The 23,589-nt window shown below is 38.4% G+C and overlaps 1 protein-coding gene across 1 annotated transcript in view; it reads right to left on the bottom strand.

The window, feature by feature from the left end:
- LOC134637829 (ryanodine receptor 1-like) overlaps nt 1-23,589 on the bottom strand; it is a 52,097-nt gene that overhangs the window by 11,750 nt on the left and 16,758 nt on the right. The window contains exons 41-90 of the mRNA XM_063488353.1: nt 23,426-23,569; nt 22,884-23,157; nt 22,663-22,777; nt 22,409-22,541; nt 22,216-22,310; nt 22,007-22,142; nt 21,710-21,896; nt 21,514-21,625; nt 21,314-21,434; nt 20,950-21,119; nt 20,631-20,851; nt 20,458-20,548; nt 20,227-20,367; nt 19,921-20,084; nt 19,753-19,831; nt 19,495-19,584; nt 19,270-19,410; nt 19,095-19,172; nt 18,946-19,021; nt 18,735-18,858; nt 18,080-18,195; nt 17,921-17,988; nt 17,708-17,829; nt 17,515-17,564; nt 17,267-17,327; nt 17,049-17,175; nt 16,853-16,964; nt 16,472-16,553; nt 16,256-16,386; nt 15,846-16,166; nt 15,517-15,757; nt 15,287-15,374; nt 15,102-15,194; nt 14,645-14,659; nt 11,315-11,485; nt 11,148-11,207; nt 10,904-11,038; nt 9,623-9,735; nt 9,326-9,422; nt 9,137-9,246; nt 8,971-9,022; nt 8,791-8,865; nt 5,827-5,926; nt 5,676-5,755; nt 5,508-5,584; nt 5,329-5,417; nt 1,427-1,507; nt 1,241-1,329; nt 900-1,028; nt 714-818 (exon numbers count right to left, since the gene is read on the bottom strand). Of these exons, the coding sequence (XP_063344423.1) occupies nt 714-818; nt 900-1,028; nt 1,241-1,329; nt 1,427-1,507; nt 5,329-5,417; nt 5,508-5,584; nt 5,676-5,755; nt 5,827-5,926; nt 8,791-8,865; nt 8,971-9,022; nt 9,137-9,246; nt 9,326-9,422; nt 9,623-9,735; nt 10,904-11,038; nt 11,148-11,207; nt 11,315-11,485; nt 14,645-14,659; nt 15,102-15,194; nt 15,287-15,374; nt 15,517-15,757; nt 15,846-16,166; nt 16,256-16,386; nt 16,472-16,553; nt 16,853-16,964; nt 17,049-17,175; nt 17,267-17,327; nt 17,515-17,564; nt 17,708-17,829; nt 17,921-17,988; nt 18,080-18,195; nt 18,735-18,858; nt 18,946-19,021; nt 19,095-19,172; nt 19,270-19,410; nt 19,495-19,584; nt 19,753-19,831; nt 19,921-20,084; nt 20,227-20,367; nt 20,458-20,548; nt 20,631-20,851; nt 20,950-21,119; nt 21,314-21,434; nt 21,514-21,625; nt 21,710-21,896; nt 22,007-22,142; nt 22,216-22,310; nt 22,409-22,541; nt 22,663-22,777; nt 22,884-23,157; nt 23,426-23,569 (5,882 nt within the window). The remainder of the gene's footprint in view (nt 1-713; nt 819-899; nt 1,029-1,240; nt 1,330-1,426; nt 1,508-5,328; nt 5,418-5,507; nt 5,585-5,675; nt 5,756-5,826; nt 5,927-8,790; nt 8,866-8,970; nt 9,023-9,136; nt 9,247-9,325; nt 9,423-9,622; nt 9,736-10,903; nt 11,039-11,147; nt 11,208-11,314; nt 11,486-14,644; nt 14,660-15,101; nt 15,195-15,286; nt 15,375-15,516; nt 15,758-15,845; nt 16,167-16,255; nt 16,387-16,471; nt 16,554-16,852; nt 16,965-17,048; nt 17,176-17,266; nt 17,328-17,514; nt 17,565-17,707; nt 17,830-17,920; nt 17,989-18,079; nt 18,196-18,734; nt 18,859-18,945; nt 19,022-19,094; nt 19,173-19,269; nt 19,411-19,494; nt 19,585-19,752; nt 19,832-19,920; nt 20,085-20,226; nt 20,368-20,457; nt 20,549-20,630; nt 20,852-20,949; nt 21,120-21,313; nt 21,435-21,513; nt 21,626-21,709; nt 21,897-22,006; nt 22,143-22,215; nt 22,311-22,408; nt 22,542-22,662; nt 22,778-22,883; nt 23,158-23,425; nt 23,570-23,589) is intronic.

Genomic DNA, 23,589 nt, shown 5'->3' with positions numbered 1-23,589 from the left:
TTAGAAATTGGAATATTTTCTGCAATATTGAGGTGTACTGTAAGGTGCTTCTGTCAATTGTTTCACAGAAAAGTTTATGTGTTTACTGTCAGGTTTATAACAACAGAGCTTTTTCATGTGCAATAAAGGAAAGAACCGTTGTAAGGTATAAAACCAGTGGAGGTACTTCAAAAAGATTTTCTTGATACCACGTCTACACTGAGTACCAAAGTTTAACATACTATACAAACAGCATCAGTGTAAAGCTAAAGCTTTTTTTTTGTAAAGCTGAAGCTTGATTTGGATTTATGCAGAAAATCTACGTCCTAACTTAGGTAGTAACCAGGAACTCATATTTATCCCTACACTGCAACCTTCCACGCCATTTAACTCGTTGTAGTATGCATCCAGCAGACATGTAGCTACATTTCTCGAAAGGCGCACGTCAGGTTACACAGAAAGTTGTGGCGTAGGGTTAAAATGCGGTTGCATTTTATGGCATAAGTTACAGCATAGATGTGATGCAGAAGTATAATTCACATGTAATGGGCATCACACCTTTTATGTTTACCACTGACTTTCTTTCATGGTCACTGAAAATAAAATGCAGCATGAGAGGTCAGGAGGTCAATTAATGATGTTACAGAACAGAGGCAACACTGTCTTCACTTCTACAGAGAAATAAATACATTTAATTTGGAATTAGTTCGATTGATTGAATTATATGTAAATACCTGTGCCAGCTTCATCATCATGTGGGCAAAGACATGAAGAAAGCCAACAATAGCATCCCACAGCCTGCTGTGGGCTAGGGACTGTTGGTTGCCATTGCATGGACCCTGAAACAAGAGACTATGTGTTATAGGCAAAACAGCAAAAGCATCCACTCTGTATAAAGGCCTGATTTGCTCCAGTGGTACCTGGATATATTCAGTTAGACTGTTGAAAATCTGTTTTGCCACTGTCATAGCTTTGGAGAAATTTTTTTTCCCTGGTTCATCGATGACATCCTTCCCAGAGTAATACCAGTAGAAGTCACTTATAGACTCCTTGAATGAAAAATAAGGGGTCATTAGAGAAATTTCGATACCATGCGAACACACTTTAGAAGTAAAATTATTGCATAGTTTAACATGAAATAATGTTTAAAAGAGAAACTCCTTTTACTATATGTGTAGCTTTGCAATATCACAAGTCCCACCATAGCCTTAAAACCTTTATTTTCAATCTGTATATGGTGCACTAACTGCAGCCAGTGTACCTGGAGACGGAGAAGGTAGTCCACTGTACAGATGATGACATTGATGGTAGTTGTGCTGCCTGTTTGAGTCCGCAAGTAGTTCTGAAAATCTGCATTAAAATAGACATCATTTTGAATAAGAAGATATGTGCTTCATGAGTGGCTCAGTTTATTGTTACTCCCATTTGACACATGAGTAATTCCCACCATTATTGTGACCTTCACAAAGCAACTGCAGGAAACGGAAGAGGTCACAGGTGAACTCATCATCTGCCATCACTTTCTCATCTAAAAAGATGAGACAAATGAATGAATCAAAGACATACATTCGAGCTAAATCAGATTACACGTAACGGTAAAAAAGTCTAACAACTTATCTGAGTATAAGAAATGTGAGGATAATAACTAAAATTCATTACTGAACTTACCATCATGAATACAAGGATTTTAGTATCAGGCACCTCAATAACCACCTCTGACTGAGTGCTGCTCGTTTCAATAAAATTAAGGATGACTCTTTTTTTTTTTTCAAATTCAACCCCATTTCCTAAAAAACGTGGGAAGCTTTTTAAAATGTCAGGAAAAAAGACCCTATACTATTTAATTGGTTTACTTTACAAAACATATGAAATGTTGAAACTGAGATTTTTTTTTAAACATAATTTTTATAGCAAATAGAAAAACAATGCAAAAGCACACAAAACACAATGGAAATTTAATAAAGCACAGTGGAAGTAGAAAAATACTGGTGGCCGTCAGTTCTACACCTCAGCGTACTAGCAGATACACGTGTGGTATCCATTTCAAAATCCTATATCACATTGTTCTCGAGTTATCGGATTCACAAGATTTTCAGAAAACTTGACCTCTGACCTTATTGTCATTGTTTGTCTGTTAGGTAATTGCTTGGGTGTATTGTGAAGGGCAATGGGGATGGCCTTATCAATAGGAAAAGCTGTAAAATAAAAAGTTCTAAATCTACAAACTTCTTCATATTCTTAAAGTTGTCCAGCGGGCCGAACTGGAGTCTTTGCTGGGCCAATTGTGGGCCCCGAGCCTTATGTTTGACACACCTGCCATAACGAAATGTGTGCTTTGCTTGCTAGCCATTGGCTTGTCACCTTCACACTTCTGTGTATTTTGTGAGGTTTGTTTTGTGCACTTTTGCAGCTTGTGTGTGTGTGTGTGTGTGTTTTTTTTAAAATTTCCATTGCTTTTATATGCTTTTTCATCGTTTTTCTATTTAATGGTAATTTCTTAAGTTGTAGTGTGTTTGACCTCTCAGAGCCACCATACTTTTGGATGTCATGACTGTAAAAGCTTTGATAGAGTTTAGCAGAAATGTTTGTCACAAGTAACAGATTTTATGTTGACAGTTTGAGTTTGGGAACTGATAACATAAATAATTTTGCATCAGTTCAGGATCTCCTTCGATTGTCTATAAAACTTTTCTTCTTTTTTCATAACATGCTTTCACTGAAGTGCACCCGACTCTAAAACTGTAACTGAAAAGGAACATCTAAAAAACACTGCTGTCTAGTTGGCAGCATTGGCTGCTCCAAATTTGTAAATATTGTTCCATGTTAGAGCTGAGGCTTTGTAATGTGGAAAATTTTTGGTTTCCACGTTCCCTATTGTACCCCCCCCAAACCCTAACAGATGCTGGCTTTATCATTTTGTGCTGAAACAAGCCAGATGGTTGCTCTCCTCTTTAGCCTAGAGGACTCTGCTTCCTTAGCTCCAAAAATAGTTTCTAATTTTCACTCAATAGATCGAGGACAGTTTTTAACTAAACTCCATATTAAGGCCATCTTAAATGTTTGTTTTATTGGGTTTTTTTTTTTAAAACACGGTTGGGTTATAACTAGCATTTGTAGGTTCAGTTCACTGACAACTGTTTTCAGAAATGCTTCTGAGCCCTTGCAGTGACTTTCATTACATAATCACGCCTGCTATTAAAGCAGTGTTGTGTAATCCATTGTCACCCGAGGGACTGAAGATCACGTCCATTCAATCACAGTTTTGACCCTTGTGAACAGAGTTTTGTGGAGAGTTGCGAGTTTCAGTGTTTTCCCTTGTGTTCTCTGGATGCTTCAAATCTTTGAATCTAAGTACTGCGGATGATAAAATCTTTTTCTGATAAAATTCTTTCAGTTTTGAACCATATCTCCATTTTCTTTAAGTTTCTTTAGTGATATCATGCATCTTTTTCAGCTGTTTATTGTTGTATCCCAACTTTTTAATTTATTTATTGCTAAAATAAGATTCACAATGAGGATTTTAAAAAAAGAATACAATTTCTCAGTTCCAAAATTTGATTGCACTTCTTTTGTTTTAGTGTTTAACAATATTATGCACACTGTCCCAATTTTTTTGGAAACAGGGTTTTAATATAAATCAAAGAAATACAAATGACCGCGGTTTGACAAAGTCTGACATACAAGCACATGTCAGGCACCATACACGAGGCATCAGCATCACATGCATACACTAAATTTAAAGAGAAAAAAAACAAAAAAACTGAGACAGTAACAAACATTTGGTCACAACATGTATAAACTGAGACAATGATAAAGGACTCTTGTACAGACAGAAACAAAGCAATAAAGTGAAATGTTAGCAGCAGTCAGAGGTGAACCCGCGATATTACTTGATTTATTAATTTTCTCTTTTCTTTTCAATTCCCCGTTCACCGCTGGCTACATGGAACAAGCACACAAACGCAGAATCATGCAGCATATACAAGCTTTTAACGTAAATGTCAGAGAGGTTGGGGTTTTGTCCAACAAAAGGCTGAAGGGAATCCAGTGCATGATAGAGTACATCCGAGAAACCACACATTTCTTGTCACATGAAACTTAATTTGAAGGAGATATGTATTTGGATGTGCCACATTTATTCATAATTTCGCAAATTGAAATAAATAACAATCGAGGAGACTTTAGTTCAATATAGTTTCGTTTATAGCATCATTTGTGGCCATGTTTCAAGATAGGAATAGCCTCTTTATAAGTCATGTGATTAAGAAATGTGCAAGAAGGTATTAGGGTTGAGAAATGAGGAGCTCTATCACTATTCATAACAGATATCGTTCATGAAGGTTTCATTCCCAGTTTGAATAGTCGTTCATGAGCAGAAAAGACCGGATTCCATCCAAGGCTTTTTGGAATGAACAAGGCACGTGAGGAAGGGCGCGAGCTGTGAGCATGAAAGATGGAGAGGCATCCAATCCTCTCTTCAATGTTAGAAAGAGAAATGAGGGAGCAAAAAAAGGAGAGGGGAGTGAAAGAGGAGCAGCAGTAGGACAGAGAGGCAGATGGACAGAAACATGATTTACCCCGATCTAGGTTCAAGTCTGAGGGCCATGAAAGGAGGGACAAGGGAGAGGTGGCAGTGATCGTGGGGAAGGGAGAGAGGATCAGTGTGTTGACAACAGAAGAGGACTAAGAGATGAGGAGGGGGAGATTAACAACATTCCATGGCAAATTCATTCAGCTAGAACTTTAAATTAACCTCCAGAATTAGATGACAAAAGTAGGTGAAGCCCAATAGACAAACTACTAAACATACAGAGGGAAACATTTGAATCAATTTAAGTTAAATCATGAATATGTAATTCTTTAACAGTTATCCAAGGGTTAATAATACTTTATGTTAGGGAACTAATCACTCAATAAATGAAAATTTGTACAGTAATGGCACAGATGGATTTAAACAAAGATGAATTAATAGATGCTTAACATGTCTTAAATCTGATCATTCATGTGATAAAATGAACAATGGCATGAATTGGTACTCACTTATTCTTCAGTTGAATTACAGAAAGTGATTTCTCTTGACCTTTCAAAACTCCTTTGAGTCTTTTTTACTTTGCTATTGTGGTTTACACAGGAAAAGAGTCTAAAGTATATGCATTTGATTCCTCCAGTGTCTTTTTACTACTCAAAGCATATATTACTGTGTAATGCGATGGTATAACAGCAGTATTAACACCGACACCATAATCTGCATTTATAAATGATTCTGATCATCGACTATATAACAGCAGCTGCAGTGTAACAGCTTTTCTGCTGTATCTTCAATGTGAAAAGGTGATGCTTAAGAAAAACAGCATGAAGACTTACTGGTGCCTTCCTCTGAAACCATGCCCAGCCCCTCTGCCTTGTTCTGCCTCTCAAAGGCATTTAGATCCAGGACACTGCACAGAATATAAAGCTTTTTTTCCTCCTGTTTACTATTAAAAATTATAAACCACATTTACACTTCTGTTGAGTATTTGAAAACTGACCAGCAAGTCTGCATCAATGCCTGGACACTCAAAAAGAAGCCCACATCCTTCTTGTCCTTTAAGTACTCCAGCATTTTCTGTCAACAAATAAGGGTAATTCAATAAAGGGTCTTCTTTAGAGGTGTCTCCAAATCTATAATTACATGTGTTTATATTAAAAAGGCATACCCGCTGAACCTCACTGTTCCCACCGTTAAGGATAGAAATACCCAGCTTGAGGGTTGTAGACACCATTGGGCCCGTTTCACCTGCAGGAAACAGGAAGCCATGAACACAATGCGGGTAAACAAAGCTGACCAAAGATAAGGATAAAGACTACCTTTGCAGGCACTGATCATTTGCAGGACCATTTCTGCAGCGCCACGATTATGCAGTCTAGACTGCTGGTACAAGAGTCTTTGTTTCTCCATTTCTTTTTCCTGCGGTCAACACAAACATTATGAGGATTTGCTCCCATTATATGTCACAGAGAGAAGGTAAAACGATAGGATGGACTATAGAATCAAGTTACAAATATATATACAGTGCTGAACAAATCTCTTATCCCCAATGTAGGATTTATGCCACCGCTGCTCTAAATCAACAGTATTATTAATTACCAAAATATTTTTATGTTTCTATAATGGTTAATCCACCAGTATGCACAAGCTCTTAAACTGAAATTACATTTTTAATACAAAATTATAATTATTGTTGTTTTCAGTTGACTTTTTTTTTAAATGCATGTTTTTAGAGAAAAGCAGAAAGAATAGTAAATTGTTATTAGAATTTTTATTTATTTTTTTTTTACTAAGATGCCAAATTGTTATATTGCAGTATTGAAAAGAAAAAATCATTTTACTGATTGACTGTCATTCTAGATTAATATCTGACAGTTCAGTTTGTTTTTTGATTAATAAATGACCACATAATTTTTAGTTTTAAACAATTTTTTGACAGATTTTTAAAATATTTGTGTTATCTTTTTTGTGTGAGAGGTGTTAATAAATTTGTTAAGTGCTGTATATTTGCTAAAAGTCATAAAACAGTGGTTCATCAAAAAAAGTCCATTCTATCAATTAAGATTTACAATTTAATTTCACATTCACTTGCCTTTCACACAAATCCCTACCGCTTTAAATCATCATCACCAATCAGTTTAACAGTTTTTTTCACTCTATGTTTGTAGAAAAATGAATGTACCTCAAAAAGAAAATCTACATTAATCATTAACCTTTGTGAATTACCAATTAATTATTAATGTCCTTTCATGGAATTTACAATAATTTTATCAAGATTCAGATTTTCAGTGTCAATTCAAAACCTGACTCTTGCACACATTCTCTCAATTCACTTCATTAGTCACAGGGTTGTTACACTACTTCTTCACGTTTGCTGGCTGGAGCAAGCGTTAGACTACAGGAAACAGTTCCACTGGCTTAGCATTTCAGCCAAGTAGATACCCAAAGTTTCTTAAATGCAGCGGTCCTGCAAAGAAGATACTTTGGATCAAAGCCTTTATTCCTCTGTATCAGAGATATTTCTTTGGCTTTCCATAGCAGTCTGTGCTTACTTTGAGAAATGACTTCAAATATTAATGCAAAATAAGCATGACATTTTTCTTTAGCCCTTCTTCTTCTTCTCTCTTTTCTTCTTTAAATCTAAATGGGTTTCAATATTCATCTTTATTCATAACACTGAGCCAATCGCATATTAAATGCCATTTATGGAAAAGAAAAACAACAAATGAATATCTCTGAATCCAGAAGGCAAACTGGCATTACTCTATTCAGCCACGTTGTATATCAACTTGTATCATAGTGACCCTAAAACAACAACAACCACTGCTCCCAAGCCCCCCTCCCTCCCTCCCTATTCCCAACCACCCTCCCCACTCCCAACCACCCTCCCCGCCACCCACGTATGCCTAGCCGAGCTCTACCCACTATGTGTCGTGCAGGTGGACCTCAAACTTACCCTGCAGTCCCTGACTCTCTAGTGAAGCCTGACTGTGACTTGTGCACTATGTGAATTAAACTTTAAAGCTACGACTATGTGTACGTAGATACAGCTTTTAGTGTTGTATATTCTACACTGGCTTTCACTGTAGTCTGTCAGTATGCTATGTGAGTGGGGGAAGGGAACATTGAACACAAGCATTCAGTTAGCAAAGACTGGTGTTATGAAGCTGAGACCAATTAGATGGAACAATGAGGAAAGAGAGACGGAGAGAAACAAAACAGACAGCTATATAAACTGGGAGGAATGACATTGTTATAAAATGAGTATATGTTTTTTTAATAGCCATTGGAATTTAAGTGGACTTTAACAGATATCCAATGTAATTTTAGGTCCAGTTTCTGCATGTCTGACTCCCCAGTTTCATATAACCCCTCACAAATGTTTTGGAAGGCATTTTTGAATATTATATACAATATTTTAGTAGTTTAAAGCAATGATACATAATGATGAAGCACAACATCAATGAGCAAACAAACACAGCTCACTGGAAGTATGTAATGGTTCAGTGGCAGTTTCTTCTAAGAGCACAATCAGCACTGGGGTATACAATGAACTACTGTGTCTGAGACGCTGTGCACAACTGGACGCAATGAATGTAGTAAAGCCTGCACAGAGCAGCTGCTACTGCCTGTCAATGTTTAAAAAAAATCCCAGCTAGCCTACTCTAATACTGTAGCCTTTATAGAGTACCAGAAAATCAGAAAAAGCTACACTTTACTTCTTTATTTGATCTAAAATAGGAGGAATTGTTCATCAACCTGAGCTGATAATGATTTAAAAATAGATTAATTAACATCATGATTGTTAATTTGAGTTACAGTTATTATTATTGTTGATGTTAATTTTACATTTATTAAATCTAATTAGATCCAATCCAGACTCCAATCCAGGCGCAATAAATAGTGGTGCATGAAAGTGACTGTAGTCGAGTTGTTTTAAGTTGAAGCATAATAACATTTTGTTGCTGATGAATTTAGGGAGTATACAGTAATTTACACCATTAAAGCATACCTGGATTGGAGCTTTGAGTTTCTAAGTAAAGAAACTCAGAATGAATGAAGCTTAGCATACAAACAAAAGAAACAGCAGAGACAGAACATAAAGAAGCAACAAGACGATACGAGAGAGACACAGAGACAGAGAGAGAGACAGAGAGAGAGAGAGATGTGGTTGTGAATAAATGCTCCAATGATGAGGTCACTCAATGCGTCGAGAGCTACCGCTCCAATGTGTTCCTGGTCCCCAGCCCCTGGCCGCCCATTACCAGTTCTGACTGTCGCACCTCAAAGGACATCTCATCCTCAGCATTTTCCCCCATTTCCTCTCCACCTTCTTCTTCCTCACCAATATGACAACTCTAAATACACAAAGAGGGGAGAATAAACATGAGTGTTTCAGAGTACACAATGCTGTAGTTCTGTGCAAACATCAGCGCACTTCAACACCTTCTGCGATGACTTACCTTTGCCATAATATCAGCATATGCCATATAAAGATGATCAGTATCCAGTTTACTGAAATGACAGAAGTGCAGATCACAGGGAAATTAGAAATAACATGCTGATTTTTTTCCCACAGGTACACCACGTCTCTGCAGTTCACTACTGTTGTATCAGTGAGGATCTAACCTCTTCTCTGTAAGAGCAGTACGACTAAAATGGAGAATTAGCTGATGAAGGGGATCTGGCTTTGTTTCCTTCTCCTCTTCCTCATCTCCCTCCTCTTGCTCCATTGCTTTCTGGGATGTTCAATAAAACAAAAGTGTGAGTAACGCTAAAAGAAAAACATTTGTAGATGACACTTCATATGGCACTCACAGATAAGTCGTCTATCATTCTGTCTTCAAATGAGAAGCCTTCAGGATGAAGCCAGTTGCGCCTGTATCCCTCAAGGAACATGTTTGAAGCTCTGTGCCTGAAAAGCAAAAACCAAAACAAAATAGACTAGCTATAGTGCCTTGTGGTTGTATGCCTTCTCCAATCACTCAGATTTAGACCTGGGTATGTTCAGATTCACAAACAAAGAGATGACTTGGATGGACTTAAAATGGATATTTATTGTATTTATACTTAGCTCTTTTTGCATACATGCCACCATAGCAGTTGATTTCTTACCTTGGAATGTTATATAGTGGTGTCATCCTAAAGCAAGCGACCACAGCTCTGCGTCGTTGTTTGGACAACAGTTTGTGCCACACCATCTTCTTGGATTTAAACGGATGCTCCGTCTATCAGAAAAGACATGCACTTGTAAAGTGATCAAAAAACTTCTAATGGTTTCTGACACATCCTACTGATTTATATTAACAAGATACTTTTTACTTTTTTCCATAACATAGAAATGTCTAAGGTATCTAACCTCATTCTAAGTCTGATAGAATCTCTTCTAAATTCTGACCAATGCTGCAGGGCAGGAATATACAACTCATTTCACATGCATGCATCCCACTTTGATTTTAATTGGGCCAGATTGGTGATAACCCCTTTTCTCTCAGAATTTTAACTGCGTATTTAATCTCTGCAATATTTCAACAGAAGAAAATGAAATTTCAACAGTTTGTCTACATCAGGGGTGCCCAATCCCAGTCCTCGAGAGCTACTGTCCTGCAGCTTTTAGATGCATCCCTACTCCAACACAGCTGAATCAAATGGTTTGATTGCCTCTTCAGCATGCCATCAAGTTTGGCAAATGCCTGATAACAAGCCATTCATTTGATTCAGGTGTGTCGGAACAAGGATCCATCTAAAAGCTGCAGGACGGTAGCTCTCGAGGACTGGGATTGGGCACCCCTGGTCTACATGATAGGTGCTGCTGTAGCAAATGAAAGAAATCTGTTAGCACAACTCGTTGGGCTTAAGTTGTAAGTAAATAAAAGTCTGACACCTCTGGCCTAGACTGACCTGTAATTATAAAAGTTTAAGTTACAGAAAATGTCCCATTTTATTTATTTAACTTACTGTGGATGTATTCTAAAAACTGTAATTCCTATAGCCAATAATGAAAAAACTGGAACTTTTCTGTCATTTAATTTTCGTCTATTACTTCCTTATATTGGTGTAGTTTGCAGTCTTTGCCAGACCGGTTATGTCTGACACCCCCACTACAGGAGGAGTAGCAATTCTTTTTACTTATGAAAGGATGGATGAAAACCCGCAATGCCATGCCATAACCTTACCAGTATTTCACCCACATAAGCTAAAAACTACTTAGACTAGTAACACCTAAAATTGTTTCAAGCCTTATCTTTTCTTTTCTGTTAGGACATGCTGCCTCTGTTATCCCTGTATTCATATCTATGTAGTACATGCTGTGTAGACATCTTTGTTGTGTGTATTTTTGAATACCTATGTTTGAGACATAGTGCACCTGCTGCACTATAAATTACCAACACTCACCACTTCAAGGTGGTAGAGGACCGCAGAAACCTCCTGCACTCTCTTAACAACTTTCGGTGGGGCATCTGCATCTTCAGCCTTCCCTGCCATCTCCTTGTACAGCGCCATCTGCCAGCGCATGGATGGGTTGTCCACCTTTTCACAACATATGGATACAGAGTTTTCTGAAATATCTTGAGACTGATTATCTATAGTTACAAATCTCATCCCTGCAGCTATTTTACCACCGATTCTTTAAGTATACCTTGCCCTGTAGATGCAGGTTATTCTGCAGGAACTCTCTTACTTCTTCATCTGTGTCTCTCTGTAAAGTAAAACATTTTAGTGATTGTTTTCCTCCGTGTATATCATAATACAAATCATACTTCAGATGTTTACTAGAACCAAGTTCAAAGTGAGAAAAAAAACTACCAAAGAGTATCGGATCTTGGCCAAGTTGATAAGCTCCTGATCAGCAGGAGAGCACATGTTTAGGCCTATGGGGAGCATCTTTTTCAAGGCAGCCACAATAAGTGAGGTCTGGACTGAGTAACGATCTCCCCGTTTCTTCTTCTTGGTACGCTCAGTATCTGAGCCTCCACCCTGTGAAAAGGACGATAAGACAGAGAGCATAAACAATATCTAATAATGTGCCAGCAGTACAACAGCTCAGACAAGGACTGATAAGTTTGAATATTTATGTCCTGTTAGGATTGACACTAACTTAACAAACTGATTTAAAATACTGTCTTGAAAAATTACGAAATATTCTGAATATAAGCCTGAATAAAAATATATGAAATGATTGTGATGACACAGCCAGTATTCTTTACAACTCGTGATGTGACTGTATTAATGCTAAATACTGAAAGTCATTCAACATTAGCACCAGCTGAGCAATACACAGTGCTGCAAACGTTTTTATTATGCACAGTAGGTCTCTCCAAGTAGAAACACACTACTACATCTACTAATAATATGACTAATAAACATGTTACAGTCAACAATCGGCACTAAAAAGACAAGTGCCCATATTTAAAGGTCAGAATCCGGTTGTTCCCCAACTATAGAGTTATTTTTTCTCTGAGCCCAGACTGGTAAGTAGAAGAGAGAGTGAAATTGTGATAAGAAAGTGGGAATATTGCTGCTTTTTTGAAGGGGAGGCTGAAAGGAAATGGGTCGTAGAATAAAGTAAATCAGTCATATTGCATTAACAACGTGCAAGAGAAAATATTTCATTCAAGTCACAATCCATTCAAAATTCCATGAAAAGGACAGCTAAACAAAACAAATTCACTTTATACTGTAATTGTAAATGAGATTTTCTAGGAACTGTAGCCCTTGGTGAAAGTATTAGATGATGTTAAAGAACAAGATCCTCAGAGTTAGACTTATTAGTAGCATGCTGTTAAAATCACACAGCTACAATTAAACAAACTAAAAATGTCTCTTTCCTGTATTTGACTTCTGAGCTCATGCCCTGCTTCTGTGAGAGTTCAGTCCTTCTGTTAGCTGCTCTTTCTAGAGTCCTCCAAAATGTGCAAATGGATGCTATTGCATACAGTATATAAATACCTTTCATAATATTAATGTTTACTCTATTACATATTTGCTCTAAGAATTCTACTTTACAGGGTATTTCTTTTTGAACCATAAAACTGAACTGTGTTGATGATTCATATTGATCCTACCCATATTATACAATAGGAAGACCGCTATCATGGTGCTGGTGATTATTTATGTAAACCCTTATCTTGCCTTGTGAAAATAAACGATTGATTCAAAAGACTTGAGCCATCCTTCATTTCTTTCTATTTTACTTTCAAGATGACAGACTTTCTTGTAATTTATTGTAAGTGGTCTGGAATAATAATTCTCTAATAATCATCTGAGGGTCATCCAATTTTTTTTGGGGGGGGGGGCAGTGGGTGCTTTTTCACTTATTTTCAGAAAAACTGGTAGGCCTAAAAAAAGCTATCTACCGTATAATAACACTATGTAAATATCATGTCCTTAAGAAAAAGGAAAACATTCAGCAAAGAGCTGACACAGGACCTGAGAGATGCATTTTATCCTTGAGTTAATCAATCTATTGTATGTAGATGCATATGGAGGTCAGGAGAGAGGCACAACAGAGCCCAGATCTCGACATTATTGAAGCAATGTGGGATCATCTTGACAGAGAATGGAACAAAAAGGCAGCCAACATCCAAACAAGAGCTTTGAATGTCCTTCAAGAAGCCTGGAGAACTATTCCTGAAGACTAATTAAAGAAATGACAAGAATGTTTGCCTAAGAGAGTTCAGGCTGTGTTGAAGAATAAAGGTGGTCATGTCAAATATGGATTTTCAAGCTTGTTAGAATTGCACAGACTCTTTTTTTGCCCTATAAACTGTATTTCCATGTTTACACATATATTAATCATTATATATTAATCTTCTATTTTCCTAGCAAAATACATCGAACTGAGGGGTGGCTCGGGACTTTTGCACAGTACTATACATAAAAGCTTAAATCTTTTTATTAAAGGGGTTTTGCTGAGGCATCACTGTTAGACATTAAAGTGGTCCCAGATGACCCTCTTTTTTAATGAAATAAAAAAACTCTCAGTGTAAGGTGTATGTTTGTTATGGTGAAGTTGTTTAGAGGGTGCAAAGCATTTTGGGGAATATTTTAGGAAATAAGTGTGAATTAATATGTTGGTTAGGTTCATGGTACTTTGAGCACTTTTAAAAAGAGAACCTAACAAATGTTTCAGTAAATCTGCTTCAGTAACATTTAGCGTCAAGCTGTGTGTTAGTGTGGGTACTAGGGAGAATAAAAGAAACTAAAACAATGATGTACCGTGGCATTTTAAGGGAGGAGATAAGAAAGAGCACAGAGAAGACTAACACCATCCCCTAGTGGACAAAAAGCTACATTACAAATACCTACAGCTAAACCATCTTCCATGAAGAGAAACAAAAGGCATACTAGAAGACTCCAACTCAGCTATGATCAAAAAAGAGCAAACTCAGTGACAGCATGATGGCACTGTGCTTCCACTTCCACTTTGATATTTGTGTAAAGCCCAGTGCCATGAGCCGAACTGTACAGCTGAGTACTTTCATCAAACGCCTCCAGACTCCCCCCCACACACACTGGCAGGACTGGGGAAAGCCCGCAGGTGGGGCCTGCCCATTAGTCCAGTGATCCTTTATGAGAACTATATGAGTATCTTTTCCCAGCTTCCCTTATGAACAATTCTACACTAAAGTCTATGAAGAGATACAATATAAATGAATGATTTTGTGTAAGATATTGTACATTGTATTGACATTGTGTCAGTGTAGACTTAAATCTCAATATAATAAAGTTAATGCCAGTGTAAGTGTATCCAAACCAATCGATAATGAAATATATGGCTAAGACCTTGACTTTTAATTAATATAAATTACCAGATATGTGTAGTAATAAATTCACACCAGAGTTTTGCTTCATCGCTAAGAGGCTGCAAATCAAGACTTTGCAGAAACAACTACACACAGAGGCCCTTGTCAGTGGCAGTGAATTAATTCCACATCTCGCTGATTAAAATCTGCAGGATTTTTTTGTGTGTTTCTGTGTACACGAGTTACTTGTGTTCACATGTGTTTGTGGATATGTAGTGACTGTACTTGTGTGGATCAGATGTGCCAGTGTGCTGGGGAGGTTGATGAAAAGCTCCCCCAAAGTGAGGTGCCATGCGGTCAGCACAGCGGTCGTGCAAAAACAAAGTCTAACCTCTGTGTCCCCGCCCTGGAAACCCAGCCGCAACACGAAAGAAGAGAACAATGGACAGCCAAAGAGAGAATATCATTAACACAACTGCGAGCCTTCGCAAAGATCTGAATTAAAAATCAAATCTCAAAGAGGTTACAGCAGCTTTCACTATGTTTAAATAAGACCAAAAAACAAAAAATGGTGCTTAAGTGTGTTTTTGTATTAGACTGCTTCCCCGGCTTTCAAATAATTTTTTTTCCCTAAAGCTATTACCATTATGCTAAGAATAACAAAATGCTTATTAAATGACCAATTATAAGTGGCTGAAACTGGTTGGTAATGTCATGAAATCTTCAAATTATACCATAAAATATGGCCACGAGGGAAGGAAGACATACAGTTGTTAAACAATATGTCCTAAAGTTGCCTGATTTGACATGTGGTCTACACTAGCATATGCTGCCTTTCACTAACTCACCTTGCTCATTTTACTCTTGCTGTCAGCGGTGAGGAATGACATGTTATTGATCTCATTCATCACCACAAAGTTTTGTTCCTCTCGCTTAAAGTTCTGCAGGAGAGAAACAGAAGCATAATTATTGGATGGATTAAGTTTTTGTTTGCAAGCGTTTGCAAACAAAAAGGCCAAGTGAACATACTCACATGAGATTTGGACCAGAAAATAAAGACCTCTCCAACCATTCGGAAGAGCTCTTCTGCATCTGGGTCAGGACATGTCAGCCACCTCGCTCTGCAGCAGAATAAATTATTATAAGGCTAAACTCTCTTTATCTCAAGTTTTGATAATTAACAATATATAAAAAGATTTATATATTGCAATTTTGTCAATATGAGGCAGGATTCATAGCTTGGTGACTGTAACATTATTCTACCTGTTATTGTCCACATAGCGAATAAGTAGAGGGTAAAGGGCATACAAGTCTCTACAGAGGACAGCAAACTCATCACGTATAGTGCCATCTTCCTCATCTCCCTCTGATTTTCCCTCCATCCTTAAATGGTCCTCCTCAGCCACCACCTTTGATGTGCGTTTCTTCAGTTTCTCCATTGTTGGGATGAAGTGAGACTTGAGCATTTCTGGCTTTGCTCTGCTAACAATGGGCTGTGAAAACACTAGTGGAGAAAAGAACTGGTTTTAACTTCCTTGCAAAAGAAACCAAAAAAACACTGGCATGTGAGCAGAGTTTAAAACAGCTCCCACCAGCCAATCTCTTCATCCAGGAGGCTTCATCTATTCCCAGGTTGTTCACTACAATTTTCATGATGCTTCCTAGCAGCTGATTAAGGTGTTCTGACGTGACCTCAGTGCACAGTCGGCCCTCCATCTCTGGAAAATTTTCAGGTCCTCTCTCCCACCAGCGAATGAGGTAGTTACAAAGCATGGGTAAAGTAATTTCAATCACATGAGGCATCTCAGTGTAACGAGCCCCCGACTCTGCCAAGTCCCCAATCTCCTTCAGCAGAGTATCCAGCTCTGGGATGTCTGGACATAATTCCTGGACCTCATTGGGAAGGCCCAAGACTTTAATCCAGAAGAGAAATATTGAAAGATAATTCAAAAACAAGACTTTGCTAGATTTAACAAAAGTGTGACAACAGTATTGCACTCACTGGCTCTCTCTCTGGGAGTCTTTGTGGTGTACACAGAGAAAGCATTAAATTCATTTAGATGGGGTTCTAAGTAGGCCACCGGCATAGCTGCTGCAAGGTGTGCCAAACACTCTCCAAGAGCTGGCCTCTGCCTGTAAAGGTAAAGGGACGAGTGCAGCAAATGCTCCAAAATGATCAGTAGTAAATTACTTTACATCTTAAAAAATATGGAGTCACCTCTCAACATGTAGATTTTTCACTGTCCCCAGGGAGTAGATGCTGCACATGATCCGATAGCATGACATCTGCAGATCATCCACTGTATGCAAAAACACAGAGAGACCGAGAGTGTCAGAATTATTAATAAATAACAACGAGGATACAAAACACAAGTCGAGTCTGAATGTTCTCCCTTGGCCTGCGTGAGTTCTGTCTTAACTTCCTATCACTATCCAATAAAGATTTTAAAGTGGCTGTAAGTGAGTAGTTGTCTGTCTTTCTTTAGTAGTCCTGTGATAGACTGGCAACCTGTCCAGTGTCAGTTGAATTGGTCACTGGAATTGGATAAGTGGTTAAAAGAACAGATGGATGGAATATAAAGCATGAATAAGCACTCACGGATGACATCATCTCCAAATTGGTGCTGAGCAATGTGATCAAACAGGGAGGTAAGTACTGGGAGCAGTGCAATGGTGGTGTAGTTGATGTTCTGAGAGACGCCTTTCACTTGCTGGAAAAAAGAGAAGCAGCATATGATTATGGACTTGGATATATGAGTTCTAATTTGTTAATGCCCATATTAAACATCATGTACCTGATTGCCTTTCGATACTTTGCCCAATTTGAGATTTTCAACCATCTTCTCAATATCATCAGCAGCACTCTCAAAGAACGATCGTAGCCCTGCTTTAACAATCTCAGGTCCTGACTTCATTACCGTCCTAATGAGGCAAACACAAAAGGTAAAAGGAAAAACATGAAAAATAACTATAATACAGTTTTATAGTGTTATTAAGAAAAAAACAAACAAACCTTGCATCCAGTGATCGAGCCAGAATGTGAAGACAGTTAACAATTGCTGGGGCATCCGTTCCTGCAAATATAGAAATAAATCCACATCATCACCTACTGTATATCCATAAAAACATGGAGCAATGGCATTTAGGCTAACCCGGGTGACAGAATGGTGCATTGCAGCTCACAAAATACAGAAACACACATAAACAGAGAAGACAGAGAAAAGATTCAGAAAGAGTGGTGCTGCAAGTTTGCCATCTTACCAAAGAGAGAAACTCTGTGCCTCACCAAAGCAGACATTTTACAGAAGATACTACAAAGTGAAAGAAAGGAAAAGGAAGAAAAAGAAAACTCAAGAAGAAATCAAAAGCTCATAAAAGGAGAAACATAATATTTGAAAAAAAGATACACAAATATATATATTTCTGTGTCATATCTATAAAACAGAGACATCACCTTGCAATCATCTCCTTCTCCTTATTGGAAGAATGCCCGCCACTACCCAGGACTTTTGCAGGTGTAGACAAAAAGTAGAGGCAGTGATTTTTGAAATACTGGTTTATTAGAGGCATCAAGATCTGAGAGAGAGAATTCAGAGGGTATTCCACATTTAGTACAGAAATAACAAGTACAAGTATTTTACATTTTACATTCGCACAATAGTCTCACCTTGGCAAAGAATTTGATTTCCTGCTCATGGGGAGACTTTTCCACTCGTCCGCTGCTAACCACAGCCTCTGTAAAACAGATTGTAGTATACAATAGCACGGACACAGTGGCAAAAATTGAATGTACACCACACTATTTTTCATCTTTGCCCCACAATACCAAGATGTGCGATGAACTCCTGTGCGATTTCCATCCATTTCAGCAGTTTCTGAAGGAAACCATACGCAAACCTCTTTTCAATGGATGATATGTCCGACTCCATGTCTTTAAGGCCTCTAAAGTCGGGGAGAGTTTATATCTCAAAAATTGATATATGATAACAATGAAAGACTTCCTGTTCAGAATTTCTGCCATAATAAAACACTATTTAAGGAGGCAGCAATAATGCCATGTCCATACTGGTTTCTCATAGTGAAAGAATTAATGCTCATAATGCTCATGCTCTTGGTCGTACATTATAATACAGTCAGGGTGTTATGCATCAGTTTATTCCAGTCAAGATGAAGCCTGTAATTAATGTTTGTTTTATGTTGAAAAGACAGAAGATCGAAGTCAGTGGTTAAACTTTTTCTGGTATGCCAAAGGATGTTCACGTGCCCTATCGATTATTTTTATCAATCTACACCAAAAAAACCCACAAAGTTGAATTTTAGCTACAGCAATAGCAAACTCTTTGCTATTGCATGTAATACCATACAAATCAATGCATTTGTAGGAACTACTGATTCAAAAAGTCTTTTGAGCAGCTTGGATAAACTGACTTTATTTTGAACCAATGTTCAATGTTGTCCATTCTCAACAATTTTATTATTACCTTGTGACAGCGTATCCATTAAGCTGCAAGAACTTCAGCAGCTCATATGCCTTCTCTCTGTCTCGTGCCTTTTCTTTAGCTGTCAGGGTATCGTAGGGCACGAGCAGAGGATGTGTTCCACCTCCTGCACAAACAAAAGCACATCCAGAACTATTTGGAAAAGACAAATCTTTCTTTCTCTATATTCCACGCTCAAAAGAAATTAAATCACCTTTTGCTTGCAGCTCTAACTTTTTCTTTCTTCCCCAGGTGTTATGGTAATTTTCTGCCAGTTGTTCTGCCATTGACTATAAGCAGATATAAATATTAGTAAGATGCTAAGATTGCAAAATAGAAGGATGCAACATTTTAACCCCATACCTGCAGATCTCTCGAAAGAGCCATATGGGAGATATCAATGGGCTGTGGACTATAGCCATGGCTTGGATCATAAGTTGCCTAGAACAGAAAGATTGTTATGCACTCTACTGTACAACAAGCAACATTATTATTAAGTATTAATGCAGTCAGTCAAGGGTTCTAAACAACTGTATACCTGTGCAGTCTGTGAGATTTTTCGTGATGTTGCCTTCTTCTTCTCTGACTCTTCCTCCTCTCTAGCTTTCTCAATGTTCCATTCCCATGCAATCATGGCTTTGATTGACTCTTTAATTGGCCATCGGTAGATCTCTTTGTCCTTTGAGAAAAGTCAGTGTGAGCAGAAACAAATACACACACTACATCAAGATTCAAGATGATCACTGCATGTCTGTGAACGTACCTTCTCTGAGAATGTCTTGTACGGTCTAAGCATGGGATGGGTTTTTGCATTTTCATCCAGTGCCTCACCGTATGACCAGTTATTCTGAATCTGAAACATACATGGCCATATACAGCATGAATTACAGCTGTCAGTCATGCTTACTAGGATCCCTTTGTATTCCTTTAGAGTTATATATACTGATGAATGTATAGCTGTATCAAATTAACCTAATGTGTTGGTCCAGATTTAGCTAAAGACTTATAAACAAAACTTTACCTTTTCAAAGGCCCATTTGTCATGAGTGTATTCAGCATATCTGTTAATAAAGGGATCCAATCTCTCAGGGATGATAGTGCTATGGTTGGAAGAAGCATCAGAGTAAAATTAGCTTTAACTACGAAACAGAGAGATGATTAATTTCTAGCAAAGTAAAAAGCCCCTCACTTTGTTGTATCCACAGGTTTAGGATCAAAGTTTCCCTCTGCATCTACTGATGCCTTTTTCTCTGTCTTGGAGGAGTAGCTGGCATCTACATAGTCAGGAGGAATGGCTCCAGCAATGGCGCAGATGCATGGCATTGAAATTTTGAAAATTTCAGCATCAAATTTCTGGAATCACAATAAAAAATATTACAATATCCATCCATCCATCCATCCATCCAGGATTTAGGGCAGCTGGAGCCCATATCCCAGCTGTCATTTAATAAGCCAACTAATAAACTGAAAAAGCAAAATAATTTGCAGGAGTTACCTTGTGAGCTAGTGATTCAAAGATCCCCCAAAACAGTTTGCGTGTAAGATGTAGCTCCTCTTCTGATGCAACTCCAAAATTAGCCCAACCATTAGGGAGGCAATAATATTTCCAACAACGCTCATAGTGATTGGTTAAAAGCTGCAGAACGCAACATAACAAAAGTGAAACAGCTAAACTAAAAGGAAAATATTCTGTTAATAGTGAAAACATTTTACAGGGTCCTCATACCTTTAGAGGCATTTTGGCATACTCATTGAGAATGGGCACATCAAATACCAGCCGCCTTAGCAGATGCTGAAGCATAGATGGACGTAGATGCCTGAAGAAAAAATAAATTAACACCTAATCCAAACCTGGCAGTATTAAGTGACATGTAAGGCATCCTATCATGTTAAGCTCACTTGCACAGAGCCATGAGGCACTCTTCAATAATGTCTCTTTGGGCTTTTGTGAAGGCTCGTCCACGAGACAGCCTGTAGATTGTGTGCAACATGGAGTCAATCATTATGGCTCGATGGTCACTGCCAGCAAAGAGCGGGGCACACTTGGTGATGAGTGGCAACACAGCAGAGCAGAGGTAGCGGTTCAAAGCCAGAGCCATCTCAGTGGTGCTAAAAGCAACCTGTTGGCAAGAAATCTTAGCAGTTATCTTAGTCTGTATAAGCTTTGCATTGTTCCCAGAGAAACAAACAAAAACAGTGTGAAATGTTTGAGCCTTACCGTATCCAGGGAGGCAGCAGCTCTCATGTCAGGCAAAAAGCCCACCTCCAGCACATGGAGAAGGAAATCTTGGTTGTCAATACCATAAACTCTGTCCAAGAACAGCACCATGGGAGCCTTGTGATCTGGCACAAAGCTAGCAGACATCTTTGGTTCAATAACGCTGTTGTCTAAGCACAACATGAAGAAAACATTTGGGGAAAGTAATTAAAATGACTGAAAACCCAGAGAGAAAGGATCTATTAGCACGCAGCTGTGTACAATGTAGGACAACCAGTAAAACCATTATTGGTTTTACTGGAGCCATTATTGGGATAATTTGTTGACTGACTGAATATATAACTAATTTATTATGAATTTTCACCTTTTCCAAAAGCTGGAATCTGAAGAGGAAGACTGATGACTCCCACCAGATCTTCTATAGGGACCAGAGACCTCAGAATGGCCCTGATCCTGAGAGCCTCACCTTTACCAGCCTGGATCAACTGTAGAGACAAACACACTATAAACGGGTTTTTTTCTATAAAACTAAAACATTTGGATAAGTTTAGCATGGCAGCTTACATGCATCTCTGGAGCACATCTTCCCAGCAGGTCAATAAGAGCAGAGTAAAAAGACATAATAGCATTTCCCAGGTGAACCCTGTTCTCCTCGTGCTGTTCCTCTCCTCCAAACCTGTCGGTAAAAAACATGTCTCTATCTTTCTGCAACACTAGAGCAGATAATAAAATCCTTCCAATGAAGCCAAAAAGCTCTTACATGGGAAAGCGTCTATCCTTCTTAACACTAGGGCCATCCCTTGCAGGGTCCTCTGATATTTTAATTGCCTCCTCAATTGCAGCCAGGAGTCCATTACCACCCTCCCCTCTCAAGGCTGGACCAAAGCACTCAGGCCTACGGATGAGGAGGCGCACCACCACATTTGCATTCTCCTCTACACTTTCTCCTACAAGAAATAGAGACCATAGTTCTTATAGGTTATTGATAAGATTGAGAATCAGAAATAATGAGGAAATTAAAATGAAATGTTACAACGTTACAAAAAAAAAATCTGACCATTGACAAAAACAGCAAAACGAAGAAAGTCAAGATATTTCTCTCCACCACAAGGATTCCAGCCGATGTCAGGGTATCCTTTAGCCAGTAGCATTGGACAGCTCTGAAGTCCACATCCGGCTAAATACTTCACAACCTGGAAAGATTATGAGTGTATTCAAGTCAGGTTTAAAAGCTATAGAATTTTGAACAGATAAACTTTGTTTTACCATTTCAAGATCCTGCTCTTGAAGAGCCAATGCCAGCTCGTTATTGTCAATACAAGACGCTGCAGCCACATCCAAGGGGGTGGAGCCACGCATTCCTAAAGTATACAACAAACGCAGTTGCCAGGTTTATCACAGTCCATATATAAGAAAGAAATCATCGAGACTAACATTGGATTTCAACAAAGACAATCACCAAGGCCAATGCCACTGTTCTGGAGAAGGTAGCTAAGATGGTCAAACATGGAACGCTGATTTTGACGACTGATGCGACAGAAGTAGCAGAGGAAACGGCAGCAGTTTGTCACCACCCGAGGAAATCTGATCTCCTGTAGGAATAAAGCAACAGAAGTAGTAAGTTAAATAAAACAGTAGATTTTATTTATTTTATAGTTTTGTCTTTCCACAAGAAGATGTTTACAATGATGATGAATGAATTAAAAAACGTACTTTTGAGTCCCCACCGCCAAGTACATTGACCATGACCTCCATGACAGTTTCATGCATGCCCAGAGCTCGCATCAAGTTGGGGTGCTGATAGAAAACTTTGTTACTCATGATGTTCCTAAGGAAGACCAATTAAATTTAGCTTGTATCACACGAACGTATCAATCATTTATTTTAATGCAAGATACTGAGAAATGAGAATGAAAATTTAAATGCCATCAAACCCAATGCTTTGAATTATAAGTCTCTCCTCTTCTGGACCCATCTGGACAATAAGCAGTGAGCGGATCTGGCCCAAGCACTCCAAGAGGTCCATGGTGTCCTGAATGGAAACTGCATTGATGGTGTAGGCCTTAGGAAGGGCACGCATGAGCTCACCGAGTCCATCATACTGCCTGTGAAGGAGGCTGAACATCATACGCACGAGCTCAGGGTTCTGGATAAATGACTCCTGCGCCCAGTGGATCATAGTATGTGAAATCAACTCCTGCAATGTGCCTGGTGCAAAAAGACAAAAGGTTAAGTAAGAATAAGAATGGTCTTGTATTAAAGTGGCCCTAGTTAGATTTAATTTTGCAAGACAATACTATATATACAATAAAACTCCTGGGAAAAAATGCTTTAATAAAACACATTATCGACAAATGACAGACCACAAATCCACAAATTGGTTATCCTTATGGGCAATAATCATCGTTTTTGCATTAAAACCTGTTCAACTTGGTAATAAATACTAAATTGCTTGTTAAAAGCAAAAAAGGCTTACTTGGTTTTTTGTCTTCTTGTGGCTCAGACTCCACCTCCTCCTTCTTCTCACGAAACTTTTTCACCCTTTCCAGCAGTCGAAGGAGCCGTCCACGGACAGAATTATCCACTTCTTCCTCTTGTTCCTCCTCTTCAATGTGAACACCTGAGATCAATGTTTTAAGT

This window comes from Pelmatolapia mariae, linkage group LG10_11, assembly GCF_036321145.2.
Source record: "Pelmatolapia mariae isolate MD_Pm_ZW linkage group LG10_11, Pm_UMD_F_2, whole genome shotgun sequence".
In the NCBI taxonomy this organism is placed as follows: domain Eukaryota; kingdom Metazoa; phylum Chordata; class Actinopteri; order Cichliformes; family Cichlidae; genus Pelmatolapia; species Pelmatolapia mariae.
Note: the sequence above shows the minus strand (reverse complement) of the source record. Positions and strands in the feature narration are given on the sequence as shown.